The following is a 14,686-nucleotide window of genomic DNA, read 5'->3' on the forward strand; positions in this document are numbered from 1 at the left end:
CGCCCGCTTGCGCTTGAGGACCTCATGTGCGTGGATACCTGTAGCAACCCCCAAGGAGCAGATGTCCATTTTGTCCGAAGTATTGATGGGGACTCCCAGGTCGTGAGCCAACGCCAGCAGCTGCTCTGTCACCATGGCGTCCTTCCCCTCCTTGTCCATGCAGGGAAAAGCGGCGTCTGCCAGGGCGAGCAGCGCCGTGCGATAGGCGAGCGTAGTTTCTCCAACCATCTTACGCCGTTCGTAGAACTGGTGGCGACAGGTCGAGGGCGGTCCGAACACCTTAGCCATGAGATGTAACGCGGCCTGGAGCGTTGAGCGGGACGACCTTGGGGCGGATGTGAAGGCCGCAAGTGCGTCGTCATCGAGCGTCGCCGGCAGCGCGCGTTGGGCAGTGGTGTCGGACCACCCCGATATCTCTTGATGTGCGAGGAACCTTCGTTGGAAGGCCCCCCAGTCGCCCCCGTCTGCCTTGAACGCCGTCAGCGCGGGCAGTCTTTGTTGGAAGACCTGGTCGTCGTCCTCCGATGAATGCTTTTCCCGCGCGCCGCTGTGGTTGACGAAAATGTCGGCTCCGTCGGCAGGCGCATGGTGGAGAGTTTTGGCGCGCGCCGATGACGCGGGCCGTGTAGAGTGGAGGTCCCCGACCACGTGGTGTCCACGCTTCCCGCCAATCGATGGTGGACCCTCAAAAATGGCGCCAATTTCAAAACTTTCGGCGCGGAGCGCGTTCTGGCGGGATCCCTCCGGCCACGCTCCCTCCTCCAACCTCGTAGTCGTCCTCCCGCCTGCTGAAACGGTGATTTCTGCCAAAATTGAAACGGCGGCGAGCAGCAACTCCGCCAGGCGGGAGTGTGCATCCTGTAGGCCGGTGTCGGAGGCGAGCGGAGCGTCGGCCATCGCCGCGAAGTGCTGCATCGGCGGCAACTCTTCGTCCTCACCTTCCGAGGCTTGTGGCTCCGGTACGCCGTCGTCTTCCCGATCTCGCTCGTGGGTACGGGTAGTCTTCCTAGTATCCATCCTTTTGAAGACAGGTTTACTTCTGACGCCAGTTGTAATGTAGTAACTTGTCGGAAGACGACCTTACGGGTAGCACACTCTTTTATTAACACCAACTTATATTACACGGGTGGCTAACTGCAGCCTAACCCACGGGGTTCCCCTGGCTACACCCACACGGGCTCTTACGCCCCGTAGCTTCTCGGAACCCACCCGACTGGGGTGTCCGTCTCGACTCTGGGTCCCACAGCCTCGTCCCACATGGACGTCAGACCACGGGTCCCACAGTCTCGCCTCCGAGCCACACAGGGTCCCGGCCCTTACAAGGACAGCGGGACTAGGGGTCTCAGGGCCCTACTTCTTCAACTCCGTCTTCGATCTTCAACTGGTTAACAACTCCCCGAGTGCTCCCGCGCGTCCCCCTTTATAGTCCCTCATGCGGACGTCGCTGAGAGCACCCACCCCAGTTGACCAATCACTGCGCGCTGCCCACGATCCTATTTCCCACCTTGTGTCAGCGCGCACAACCACGCACCCCGCGCCGCCCCGTGATCTCTCACTGTCGGCGCGCGTCAACACCACCACTACATATGTGAGGGCCTGATTTTTTTTATCTCTGGCGAGATCCCATAGTCATAACCGAAGCGTTCTGTCGTGCCAGCTACAGTAAGTCCTGTGGCTGGCATAATATCACCCCCCCCCCCCCCATAGCCCACTGGCCCTGCTGGAAACCTGAAGCTTTCTCAAGCCCATTGCAGTCCTCTACAGCCATCAGCATTACAACCTATCATTCCGTTTATTGGAAATGCGCACACATGCTCTGTGCATCTACGGCAGTGGGAGTTATTAAATTCAGATGGGCAATTCCCTTCGCGATATTAGCTGTGCTGTTATCAAGTACCTCATGCTGTTCGAGAGAGGTGGAGTGTATTTTCCGGCTGGCTTTGTCATTTTTTGTGTGTGGGTGTGTGCTGTTCCATATGAAACTACGGATCTTCTCGGTCACAGTTATGCCCTCACTCATCTACGCTTGTGGAGTCATTTAAAGGGGACATTTGCGCCAGATAAAACACACATTCAGGCTGGCCTGGCCATGATACATCCTGGGTTTAATCGGCCTGGGATTTTATGAAGAGCTCCCAGATACTTGAAACATCTGGACACAGTCCCATCAGTGACCTCCTAAAGCAGGTGAAGCTGCAAAGGCTGGGTCATGTCGCCCTCATGTCCAGCCATTGCAGGCTTCTGTTTGGCGAGATAGAGGGCACTAAACAAGTGCCGCCTGGTCTGGAGAAGAGATGGGCTGAATTGATACTGTTGAATGCAGAAAAGATTGGATTTGCTGATCAGTGGTACCAGATGTGTTAAGATCGGCTTCTGTGGAGGAGGCACGTGCAAAAATCAACTCGGCAGTTGGAGGCAGTTGCCCTCTAACAACAATGGAGGGCAGAGGAGCAATGTTTACATTGAGCGGAGTGCCAGACAGTTTAAAAGTGCAAGTTGGCATAGTGGGCAGCACAGTTATTGCATCTGCCAGTCATCTCAGTCATTGAACCCATGACACCTGGGTCTGTCCCGTAACCTCTTGTCCAGCGAGTCTTCGACACTTCACGTGGCCTCCAGGTGCACCGAGCCTCGCACAAGCGCTGTGGTGATGTCATCGGCCATTTAGAGGCAAATAACAGTTATTGTTGTTGTTGAAGAGTGCAACACGATTACAAAATAACAAAATAACTCGGTAATCAGCAGACGGGGAGGTACCTTTTGGGGGCCGTTTGTTCTCAGCTCCATGACGCCCAGGGTGTAGTTGGTGCGTTGGCCTAGGTCGTTAAATTGGATTGTCTTTGTGAGGCCGTGGGTCTTCACCTGCATGGGAAACATGAACACAGAAACGTCACAGCGAGAGTACGTCGGTGATAGCAGTGCCATCAGTCATACAAGATAGCTGAAACCATCTCTGCGGTGGATGGTAATCGCTCAATTTGGAATAATGAATTTCAATCATCGCCCCCTGCCATGAAAACCCGACAGTACCCTTATCAGAAAGTGTTGTTCCATGGGTAAACAAGCGTAAGCGAAAAAACAATGAGCCCCTTAATTATTGTACGGTATAATAACATACACCCCCATTGTCAATCCATTGCTGATCGAAGGCAATTCACACCGTGGCAATCCTTCATACTGCTGAACAGGTTTGATTCCTAGTCATGGCCGACATCACTCCTGAGTGATATGGGGCCATCCATAAATGACGTCACGCACCCTGGGGGTGGGGGGGGTCAGACATTTGTGACGATGTGTGACGAGGGGGGCGAGGGGGTTGAGAAATGTGACGTCACACCAAAATGCGCAACTTTAAATAAATATAGAAAACACGTTCTACTTAATTAAATCGACGTTTTAATAAATGTTTTCTCCTCCAACATCAGAGTGCAGCGCCACATTAAATACGCACTACAATGACAATAGTTTAAAGCGATTTGAAGCACGTTTTTTTTTGGGGGGGGGGGCAGAGCTTTGTGACGTCATATTTGAGGGGGGGTCTGACTTTTTGTGATGCCGTGTGACGAGGGGGGGGGGGGGTCAAAAATCGTCCAAAATCGCGTGACGTCATTTATAGACGGCCCCTATCTCAACCGGTGTTAGGTTCCACCTTCATCGTGAACCTGTTTTGGGCCCCACTTTCACCAAATCATATTGACTAGTCTGGTGAAGTATGGTTATATAGCACAACGACCCACACAGCCAGGGGAGCCCTTCATCCAGATACATTTACAAAGGGCTGTACATTTATTACTATATATTTAAATGCAACTTTACAGTCTAATCACCTGCATTGCCATTTCCTGATAATGTTACTGTTATTTCAATAGCTTAACTGGGAGTACATTGTCACTTTCTACTTTAGGAGTGACACCAGAGGTTCAGATTTAAATCATATTTAAATCATATTTAAATCTTATCTGATCTGATATTGTGGGAAACATTTTTAGAAACAAGTCAGTCGTTTTGATTGGCTGCATATGGACTTAATGTGACCTTATTGGCTGATTGGTTCGCGTCCGATCTGCTGATTGAATCATCAATATCTGCCATGGTCAATCCACCACTGGATTCAAGCCTCTCCAAGCCATCACCATCCTTAATGATCCTGCGATGTAATGATCAACTTCTCGCCTGCACACAAGCTGATTTCATTTCTTCATCTCCTCGGTGGATCCTTCTCAGATGAGTTCCATTCCTTGGCTGCCGCAACATCGTTAATGTTAACCATAGGCCACTGACCCTTACAACAACATGTCCTGTCCAAGCTCGCTTACGTTTCTGAACAGTCTGAACGATGCCGTTAACCCGTGCTGTGATCCCTAATCCATTGGATCCCATCAGGCCCAAACCGTGCACACATTGAAAGCAACGAATCTACATATGGCCAGTTCGTGTGCCCTATCATTATCCAAGCAATTTTTTTTTATGAGATCCGGCCATTCAGGGTAATTTCAAAGGAGACTACTGCTCATCAATTTCATTGTGTAGTTCAGAGTGATGCAAAGAAAGAGTAGGTTTAAAACTTGGATTAACGTTGTGAAGCATGCAATTTAAAAATGTAATTGCATTACGGTATTTGGATTAGACGTTATACTTCATGACAGCAAAAATTACGTGAGTAAACGTCAGGGAACAAGTTGCCGAGGAGCTGGGCGCGTAATTGGCCGTATTGAGTTGTGGAACTAGTGCCGTTTGGAGTGCAACCGAGGGAGAGCAGCATGGACAAGCAGAATCAGCACCTCAATCTGCTGCGCCTCTGATGGGGCACTGACCTCACATGTCTACGACTTTAAATGATCTGTCTTAGCCCAATGTAATCCCATCAACATTTCCAATTACTGACCTTTTTAATAAACTAAATTAACACAAAAACCAAATGGAATTCAAGTGACTGCATTGGTTACTGAGACATATATGTGAGACAATGCTGTGTTTTTAGCCACATGCTCAGTGTGACTAACACATGTATTCTTTGTTTTTTTCGGTAAAGTCACGTAGGTAAAAAATGTAAATAAATAAATCACGACGTTTCGGAGGCAACACAAGCTTCCATCTTCAGGTGGAATCGCCACAGCAAAATTATGGAAGCTTGTGTTGCCTCCGAAACGTCGTGATTTAATTTATTTTAATTTTTTACCTACGTGACTTCACCGAAAAAAACAAAGAGAATGAATCCTTGCAGTCACGAAAACTTCAAATCTAGAATTAACACATATGTCTAACATCAGTCCAGGCAAATTGGCGTGTGGAAACAGTGTTGAATTATAATGCAAGCAGATCTAGCCAGCTCAATGAATATAGTGGGTTGTAGTTTTGAACAAACTAGATCTTACAGCCAAAATGGTTCTTGCCTTTCAACATTGAGTAGTTCACCAGCATTGGTTTAAGAACACCTCCCTGTTCAAACAATCACTGTCAACGCAGTTCAGAGATTTCTTGTGTTAAACCAATGCTGCTCGAAGGAGGCATTGGTTTAACACAATGCTACTCGAAGGAGGCACTGCCTTTGCTGCTGATGGGATGTGTAAAACATGTTCAATGTGCAGACACAAATATTGGCAGGAGGTTGTATTCATTTTTTAACGAGAACTAGAATGAAAGGGGTGATGCTGGTGCATGGGCGCTACGGTGTTGAGATGTTAACTACCTTGCCTGGTACGCAGGAGGTCGTGGGTTCGATCCTGACCCTGACGTCTGATCATTTGGAGTTTGTATGTTCTCCCCGTGGTTCGCTTGGCTTTTTCTCTGGGTTCTCCAGTTTATCCCTCCACATTTAGAAACATGCATTTAATGCATTTGGCTGCTATAAATTTCCACATGATTAGCTACTTCGTTGAGTTATCATTTTTTGAAAAATAGCTATATAGCTCAGTGGGCCTTACCTGCTAATATTAAAAATGCTTTTTTAGTTTAAATGCCCCACAAATTCTTCAGAGCATATTCCCTAAACCTGCAAAATTATGTATGTCCAGGCTGTATTGATTAAAACCATGCATGCATTTCCACAAGGATGGCAGCCTCATTATTGGATGCTCTGTTCCACAATTCGATTTGCAATGCACTATTCATTTAAATGGGCTGATACCTGATGTGTATGCAATCTACTGTATAGTCTGCTAAGGCCATGTGCTGTGTATTTTACACAATTAAAATTATACAACTTCGTGTCCGGAATTGACACCAGCCCTCAGAGCTAACCGGTAACATACAACAATAATAATAGTAATGATACAGACACAACAAAAGCACAGTCACCATTACGAGTAAAGCAGTCCCCAGCCTGGTAATTACATTCACTACAAGGCCACATAAATAGTAAGTGGAGCAGAGTGGTAAACTGCCAGCTGGTAAAACAGGAGGTATACACAGTGTAGTCGCATTGAGACTCGTGTTCTTAAGTCTTAAAAACATTTGAATGTCTTATACTACAAGATCCAGAACAAGACCTGGCATTACGGTGAACCAAACATTGTGACTGGGAGCTATATAAAGAAAGGACTATATTCACTCACTCCATCTACTATTAATAACAACTGACTCTTCAATTGCATGCATCTCATCAAAATGTGTGGTGTTACCTGGCACAGGCGCCGTGGTGGCGTCACCATCACTGAGTGAAAAATGGCCGGTATTGGTTTATTGGTGTTGGTGTGAGTGTACTGCAGTGTGAACCCCGCAGTCTGAGTTCAGTGTCCAGCTGTGGCTAACATCAGTGGCAAGTAATATCTTAATCGGTCCTGGGATTGTCTATTACCAGCCTGCATGAAGAGCTTGCAGTAAGGCCAAACAACCCCAATGACTAACAAAGCATGGGGGAGACCTTCATCCAGGTGCTTGATTGACATGGGCTTTTAAATATTACAAATGTGCAATCATCAAACATTAATCAAGGTGTTGTATGATTCCTCATAGGATATCTGTGCTTCAGGCAGTTGAGGAAAACGCCTTGACTAGATGGCCTTTTGTTAGACCAGAATTAGAATTTTGGCGGCCCATGGCCGCCGAAATTCTAGCTCCTGCGGAGGGCTTCTCAACGCTTTGCGCTTTGCCCCTTGCCCCCACTGATGTCCTCTCCTCCCCCCCAGCCCATGTGTGTAGATACTACTGACTCTATTGTATGTAGGGTCTGTAGGAGATACTACTGACTATTGTATGTAGGGTGTGTAGGCTTATATGCATACGAATATTTGTTTGGGGGGGGGGGGGTCGACAGTTGTTGTAAACCTGTTGGATCAACTTTTTACCCCCACATCTGGGGGGGTCCACTCCTCTATACAATTTTGATTCAAACCTTCTAAAAGGCTCTCATAATTTAGTTGACAGACAAACAGAACACCAGAATTTCATAAGAGATTGCTGGCAAGGATACAATTCGATGTCTGCACTTGTGTACGGGCAATCATATATAACACTGTCCAACATATAGATTAGCGTGGGGAGGGTATGGTGCAGCGGTTCGCACAATGTTCTACGAAATTTGTAACTTGAGTTTGATTTCTGACCACAGTGAAATCTAAACCAGCCCCACACCCCCACACCATGTAGAATGTCTTAATCCAGCATAAATACCCTCCAGAAAGCCCCCCAGGGGGTGTTTGGGCCTAGCCTTCCACGATGACGAGGCGTATTCGATGATGTTGAAGTATCCCGCGGCTAATCCCAACACTGACAACTGCTGCTCTCACGCGACCCCCCCTCCCCCAATTATACTGCAGAGTGAACAGAGGCGAACGGAGTTTGAGAAACTTTGCCATTGTTTCAACAGCTGCACCGGCAGGGGATTTAGAGGCAAGTCCAGTGTGCTGGCCATTGCACCATGGCATCACACTCTCCACTCCAGGGGCGATGATGCTATGTTCATGTTAAATCGATCAAATGTATGCGATTGTGAAGAAGGCAATCAGAACCGTAATCAAGCAACATATTGATCGTGCAATATGAGGAAAATACACGTAGTGAGATTACGCAAAGTCACTTTTAAAGCCTCAAAAAAGTTAACCTCCCAACATTGCTGACACGTAAAGTATGTGTACATATCATGAGGACCTCCTTTGCCAGTACCAAAATATAATAATAGGTTTTTCCCCTTTTTTTCTGGCAACAAAATTGAAACCTTTTTACAAGGAATCATGTCTGCATTAACCACAATACTTGTGGTCAGAATGCAAACAAAAAACACACTGATAATATATACATTGTCCTTGAAACGCTGGTCTAGCACCGTTTGAGACGAGGCTCAAACGAAAGCTGTCTCTGGTGTGGACCAATCAGTTTCAAGGACAATGCATATATTATCAGTGTGTTTTTTGTTTGCATTCTGACCACAAGTATTGTGGATAATGCAGACATGATTCCTTGTAAAAAAGGTTTCAGTTTTGCTGGCATAAAAAGGGGAAAAACCTATTATTGTGTACATATGTTGAACTTCTTTCGCACCATACATAGCTAACCGCGCTAATTGGAGGTGTGGGGGAAGGACAATAACGAAACACAGCCAGTTACATCGGCAAGTATGCTTCCTATACTTGTTTTAATTTGTATTGAAAAGAAGCTGTATTTTATAAGTGATATACTATGAAAATTAATCCATAAAGTAATGAAATATTCCCGCATAAATGTAGGATTTTAATATTTCCTTTTGGCCTCTGGTTTTATGACACAACGTGCAACCTGATGTGCATAGCCCAGTACAGTTTTATAAAATGTCTGGCTTCATGGAATCTAATTCATTAATTGGCTATACTCAATAGTGGTGTGCAACACAATCCTTAACAAAATCAAGATGCACTAACAAGGTGCTGTTGTTCGGTAATATTTAAAAGACTGGACGTTTCTTGAGGGCCATTTTGAAATCAATTACTACAATAACCTGGTGTGCGTTTTAAAATATCGTTGTTCACACGACGATTGCATCGTGCATTCATAGTGGTGAGCTATTAGGTCCCGTGGCAGACGGGACCATCTTATTATTACGGAGTTAATTATTTCAGTTCCCGCGCCACGCTTCTGCCTGGATTATGTTTTGTGGGCGCAGAAAAAAATGTCCTCCTTAATGTCCAGCGCCTGTCCAGTAGAACCTCTCTCTTTCCGCATCACCGACTTGGCAAAAAAAAAACCTTCTAATGAAAGAATTAGATGCCCTCATTAAGGTGACCCGTTCCTTGCTTCCATGTGCTTATTACTGTCCAACGGCAACGTTAGAAAATTCGTTTCGACACTCGTAATTGTGTGGGGAAGCTGTGCCGTTGGATATTATGGGAGTACTGTATGTTAGGGAGGAGGCAGCTGTGTTAATGTGGACATTCGAATTACCGTGTAATGTTCCTGAGCCCAAAATTGTTAATTATAATGTCAATTTCTATGGCGCTGTAACATGGAAAGCATCCTAGTTTTAACTTAGTCTTACACTGTAGTTTGTAACAATTGCCTTAAGTAAACTGCTGCGTAGGTCTTTGCAGTTACACTGTGGAGCTCTCTGACATGGTCTGGTTGTTACCCCATGTTGTCTGATACGATGTCCGACATTTCGCTCCCTGTGCTTGGAAGCTCCTTCAGCAATTGAATTCAAAATGCACTTTCTGAATTCTCAAGTACGTCCTCAAATACAGCGAGGTTCATGTTCTTAGCCCGGAGCCCAGCCACCCACTGCACGTTTTCGCCAAGGCGCGCTCATTGCCATTCAAAGTTTACTTGTACGGACGGTATGGAGTGAACTCTTAATACTGTTAGATTGAAAACTAATTTCTTTAGAACTGCTTTTGGTGTTTAGTTTGTTGTTCATCCCCGTACCTTCGATGTTCACTGTTGGCTACCTCTGGTGCAAAAGAAGTTCAACATACATGCTGAGGAGCAGTGTAGGACGATTTATAAAAGAAGCCCATGAAGGATATTAGATTAGGCCTCTTGTCATTATCACCTCATGCACAAACACAGTGCGTGGCTATATTATTTGGTGGTTGTCTTAAAGCGAGAGGTGATATATGCTCAGAACTTTGGGGGCAATAATTCAATGCAACTTAGACATAATTGTAACTTCGAGGCAACGTTGGTGGTTTACACAGGCATATGTGTTCATGTGCAAATGTGGTGCCGGTAGAAAGAAGGTAACAAGGTGGAGTCAGACTTTTAGAAGATGTGTTTGGAGTTTGAGTTATCGCCTCTTGTACGCGTATGTTTGTTAACTGGAAGTTTGGTTGTTAGCCTACATGTTGAATCCTCCAAAAAGAAAATCCTCATGTATACGTACAGGGACTCCTCGACTTACAACATTCAACTTACGAAGTTTCAAGAGAAATGAACAAACCTGTCCATATGTCCAGTTGCCTCTTCGGACGCAGTCGTAAGTTTAACTGCCGCGCAATACATGGCGGTGGTTGCTCTGTATCATTATCCAGCATTCCCAGCACTTCTGCCTGGCCACCGCCATTGCCTGTTGTTGTTTAGTGTACACGCCGTACAGCATGTTTGGAATTGACAGGAGTAAAGTTGGACTTACGAACAAACCGACTTACGAATAGACCTCTAGTACCTAACTCGCTCGTAAGTAGAGTCCCTATACATCCCAAGGAGAGCCCTCATTAATCCAAGCCTTGAGACTCACTAATACTAATCTGGATAAAAAAGTGTTTATTGGAATAGTGATGATTAAAACAACGTGGATATTTACTAGGGTTGTTGTAATCATTTGTTCATGCATCGCAGATTTGATCCACAACGATAAATGTTGACAGCAATAAGCCCAACATGTTTAAATAACTGAAAATCATAGGAGCTGCCGTGGTGTGATAGTCATCACACTTTACTTGCAATCCAGAGGTCGTCGGTTAATATTAGATCTCCCGTCGTGGCAGTTGAAACAATGGGGCAAGTGTCTTCAGTGCCACCTCGTCTGTCCACCCAGCAATGCAAATGGGTACAACACAGTTGATCAGCTGCACATGTGGTGAGGTAAAGTGTCAGTACTCCCACCTCTTCAAAGATGTCTGACCAGTTTGAAAGAATAGGGCAAACAAGCAATTCCTGGGCTTTACCTTTAACCGAGAAATGAGGGCAATTGTGCCATGCGGTAAAACTGTGAGGGTCATGGGTAGTGGCTGTGGGGAGTATGGTTGCATCGCGCTCAGTGACTCTAATTATTAACATTAACTAAGTGACCAGGGGGCAGCGGCATGGACACAGACATATGTGCCACATGGTGGCTTAGTCCGCTCCGCTGGTTTGTATGTTCGCACGCGCCCATCGGTGCATTTCTAAAATTCCACTGGAATTGATGACCGGTTCCTGGCTGTCAGAAATGGTAATCGAATCTGAAAACAGTTACCGGTTTATAAGAATAAGTTTTACCCTTATATTTTGATACTGGCAAGAAAGGTCCCATATGGTTACTGGTTTACCGGTGAACTCGCTTAACAACCCTAGTATTTACTCATTCTCAAAACGTGTTCATCCTGGGAAACGTTACTCGCATGACACATTGGAATGAAAACATGGTATAAACAGGGGCAGGAACCCACATTGAAACAACTAATGTACCATGCAAAACATTTATAATAACAAAGTCCTTTAGCCAAACAAGCATAAACATGTGTCAACATTTTTTTCAGTAGGGCCCTGCGTGGGGATGTTTGGCCAATTCGTTAATGATACCACAGTTGTTTTCAGCAATGCCCAATACCCAGAATACATTATGTAACCTCCAAACATTTATGAAATTCAGTAAGGTGCCACTAAATAAGATAAAAGGGCCTATGCATGTTCATTACAAACCCCACATTGTACTTAAGGTCACTTCACCATAGTGGAATGTAATATACTAATTATAGAAACGATGGGACGATAAGGGAAAATTGGAAAATCTAAATTCGAACCCATGGCACCATCGTAACAGGGACACCTTTTACATTACAGAGACTTCAATGTGCATAGCCATACCAATTAAATGCTAGGGCATGCATGAGATGAATATACGTGCAATGAAGGGAACAGAATTGTTGGAACCATATTTAACACACCTCAAAGAAACCCAATTCTGTATAGGACATGACTATAGCAGACTATTCCAGGTAATATTTTATACCCCCAGAGACAGTCTACAAATTAAATGAAAACCATGGGATTGAAGAGGAAATAGGAGGCAACCATGTATGGGGATTCTGCATCACGTGGGCTGTTTTAATCAACCAAGAACACTAATAGAATACTAATAAGACATTCCCACTTATTGAACATTTGATTGATTTAAGAAATAATTTCGACCAAGAATACTTTGATGTAATTCTCTGCAAGTTCATTCCACAAAACTACACCGTTTCCACTATGGGAACCTCATTTGCCAGTAAAAAATATGATAATTGGTTCTTTACCCTTCTATCTGGCAACAAAACTGACACCTTTTTACAAGGAGTCATGTTTGCATAGACCGCAATACCTGCAGTCATAATACAAACAAAAGAACATAACTCTGATAATGTGCACTGTCCTTAAAGTTGATTGATCCACACCCGAGACAGCTTTCCTTAGAGCCTAGTCTCATATGGGTTGGACCAGATGACGCCAAAAGGCGCACAACTCAAAGACAATGCACCATCAGAGTATGAGAGCTCGGGGCAAGCATCTACACTATGGGAACCTCATTTGCCAGTAAAAAAATATGATAATTGGTTCTTTACCCTTCTATCTGGCAACAAAACTGACACCTTTTTACAAGGAGTCATGTTTGCATAGACCGCAATACCTGCAGTCATAATACAAACAAAAGAACATAACTCTGATAATGTGCACTGTCCTTAAAGTTGATTGATCCACACCCGAGACAGCTTTCCTTAGAGCCTAGTCTCATATGGGTTGGACCAGATGACGCCAAAAGGCGCACAACTCAAAGACAATGCACCATCAGAGTATGAGAGCTCGGGGCAAGCATCTACACTATGGGAACCTCATTTGCCAGTAAAAAATATGATAATTGGTTCTTTACCCTTCTATCTGGCAACAAAACTGACACCTTTTTACAAGGAGTCATGTTTGCATAGACCGCAATACCTGCAGTCATAATACAAACAAAAGAACATAACTCTGATAATGTGCACTGTCCTTAAAGTTGATTGATCCACACCCGAGACAGCTTTCCTTAGAGCCTAGTCTCATATGGGTTGGACCAGATGACGCCAAAAGGCGCACAACTCAAAGACAATGCACCATCAGAGTATGAGAGCTCGGGGCAAGCATCTACACTATGGGAACCTCATTTGCCAGTAAAAAATATGATAATTGGTTCTTTACCCTTCTTTAAGGACAGTGCACATTATCAGAGTTATGTTCTTTTGTTTGTATTATGACTGCAGGTATTGCGGTCTATGCAGACATGACTCCTTGTAAAAAGGTGTCAGTTTTGTTGCCAGATAGAAGGGTAAAGAACCAATTATCATATTTTTTACTGGCAAATGAGGTTCCCATAGTGTAGATGCTTGCCCCGAGCTCTCATACTCTGATGGTGCATTGTCTTTGAGTTGTGCGCCTTTTGGCGTCATCTGGTCCAACCCATATGAGACTAGGCTCTAAGGAAAGCTGTCTCGGGTGTGGATCAATCAACTTTAAGGACAGTGCACATTATCAGAGTTATGTTCTTTTGTTTGTATTATGACTGCAGGTATTGCGGTCTATGCAAACATGACTCCTTGTAAAAAGGTGTCAGTTTTGTTGCCAGATAGAAGGGTAAAGAACCAATTATCATATTTTTTACTGGCAAATGAGCTTCCCATAGTGTAGATGCTTGCCCCGAGCTCTCATACTCTGATGGTGCATTGTCTTTGAGTTGTGCGCCTTTTGGCGTCATCTGGTCCAACCCATATGAGACTAGGCTCTAAGGAAAGCTGTCTCGGGTGTGGATCAATCAACTTTAAGGACAGTGCACATTATCAGAGTTATGTTCTTTTGTTTGTATTATGACTGCAGGTATTGCGGTCTATGCAAACATGACTCCTTGTAAAAAGGTGTCAGTTTTGTTGCCAGATAGAAGGGTAAAGAACCAATTATCATATTTTTTACTGGCAAATGAGGTTCCCATAGTGTAGATGCTTGCCCCGAGCTCTCATACTCTGATGGTGCATTGTCTTTGAGTTGTGCGCCTTTTGGCGTCATCTGGTCCAACCCATATGAGACTAGGCTCTAAGGAAAGCTGTCTCGGGTGTGGATCAATCAACTTTAAGGACAGTGCACATTATCAGAGTTATGTTCTTTTGTTTGTATTATGACTGCAGGTATTGCGGTCTATGCAAACATGACTCCTTGTAAAAAGGTGTCAGTTTTGTTGCCAGATAGAAGGGTAAAGAACCAATTATCATATTTTTTACTGGCAAATGAGGTTCCCATAGTGTAGATGCTTGCCCCGAGCTCTCATACTCTGATGGTGCATTGTCTTTGAGTTGTGCGCCTTTTGGCGTCATCTGGTCCAACCCATATGAGACTAGGCTCTAAGGAAAGCTGTCTCGGGTGTGGATCAATCAACTTTAAGGACAGTGCACATTATCAGAGTTATGTTCTTTTGTTTGTATTATGACTGCAGGTATTGCGGTCTATGCAAACATGACTCCTTGTAAAAAGGTGTCAGTTTTGTTGCCAGATAGAAGGGTAAAGAACCAATTATCAT

General features: G+C 44.8%; 1 protein-coding gene across 2 annotated transcripts in view; it reads right to left on the bottom strand.

Moving 5' to 3' along the window:
- Window positions 1–14,686, bottom strand: part of LOC144722603 (glutamate receptor 2-like) — a 214,702-nt gene that overhangs the window by 36,044 nt on the left and 163,972 nt on the right. For both annotated transcript variants that reach the window (XM_078600826.1, XM_078600828.1), the window contains exon 8: window positions 2,758–2,862. In XM_078600826.1, coding sequence (XP_078456952.1) covers window positions 2,758–2,862 — 105 coding nt within the window. The remainder of the gene's footprint in view (window positions 1–2,757; window positions 2,863–14,686) is intronic.

Source organism: Lampetra planeri, chromosome 15 (assembly GCF_965212315.1).
Source record: "Lampetra planeri chromosome 15, kcLamPlan1.2.h2, whole genome shotgun sequence".
Classification (NCBI taxonomy): domain Eukaryota; kingdom Metazoa; phylum Chordata; class Hyperoartia; order Petromyzontiformes; family Petromyzontidae; genus Lampetra; species Lampetra planeri.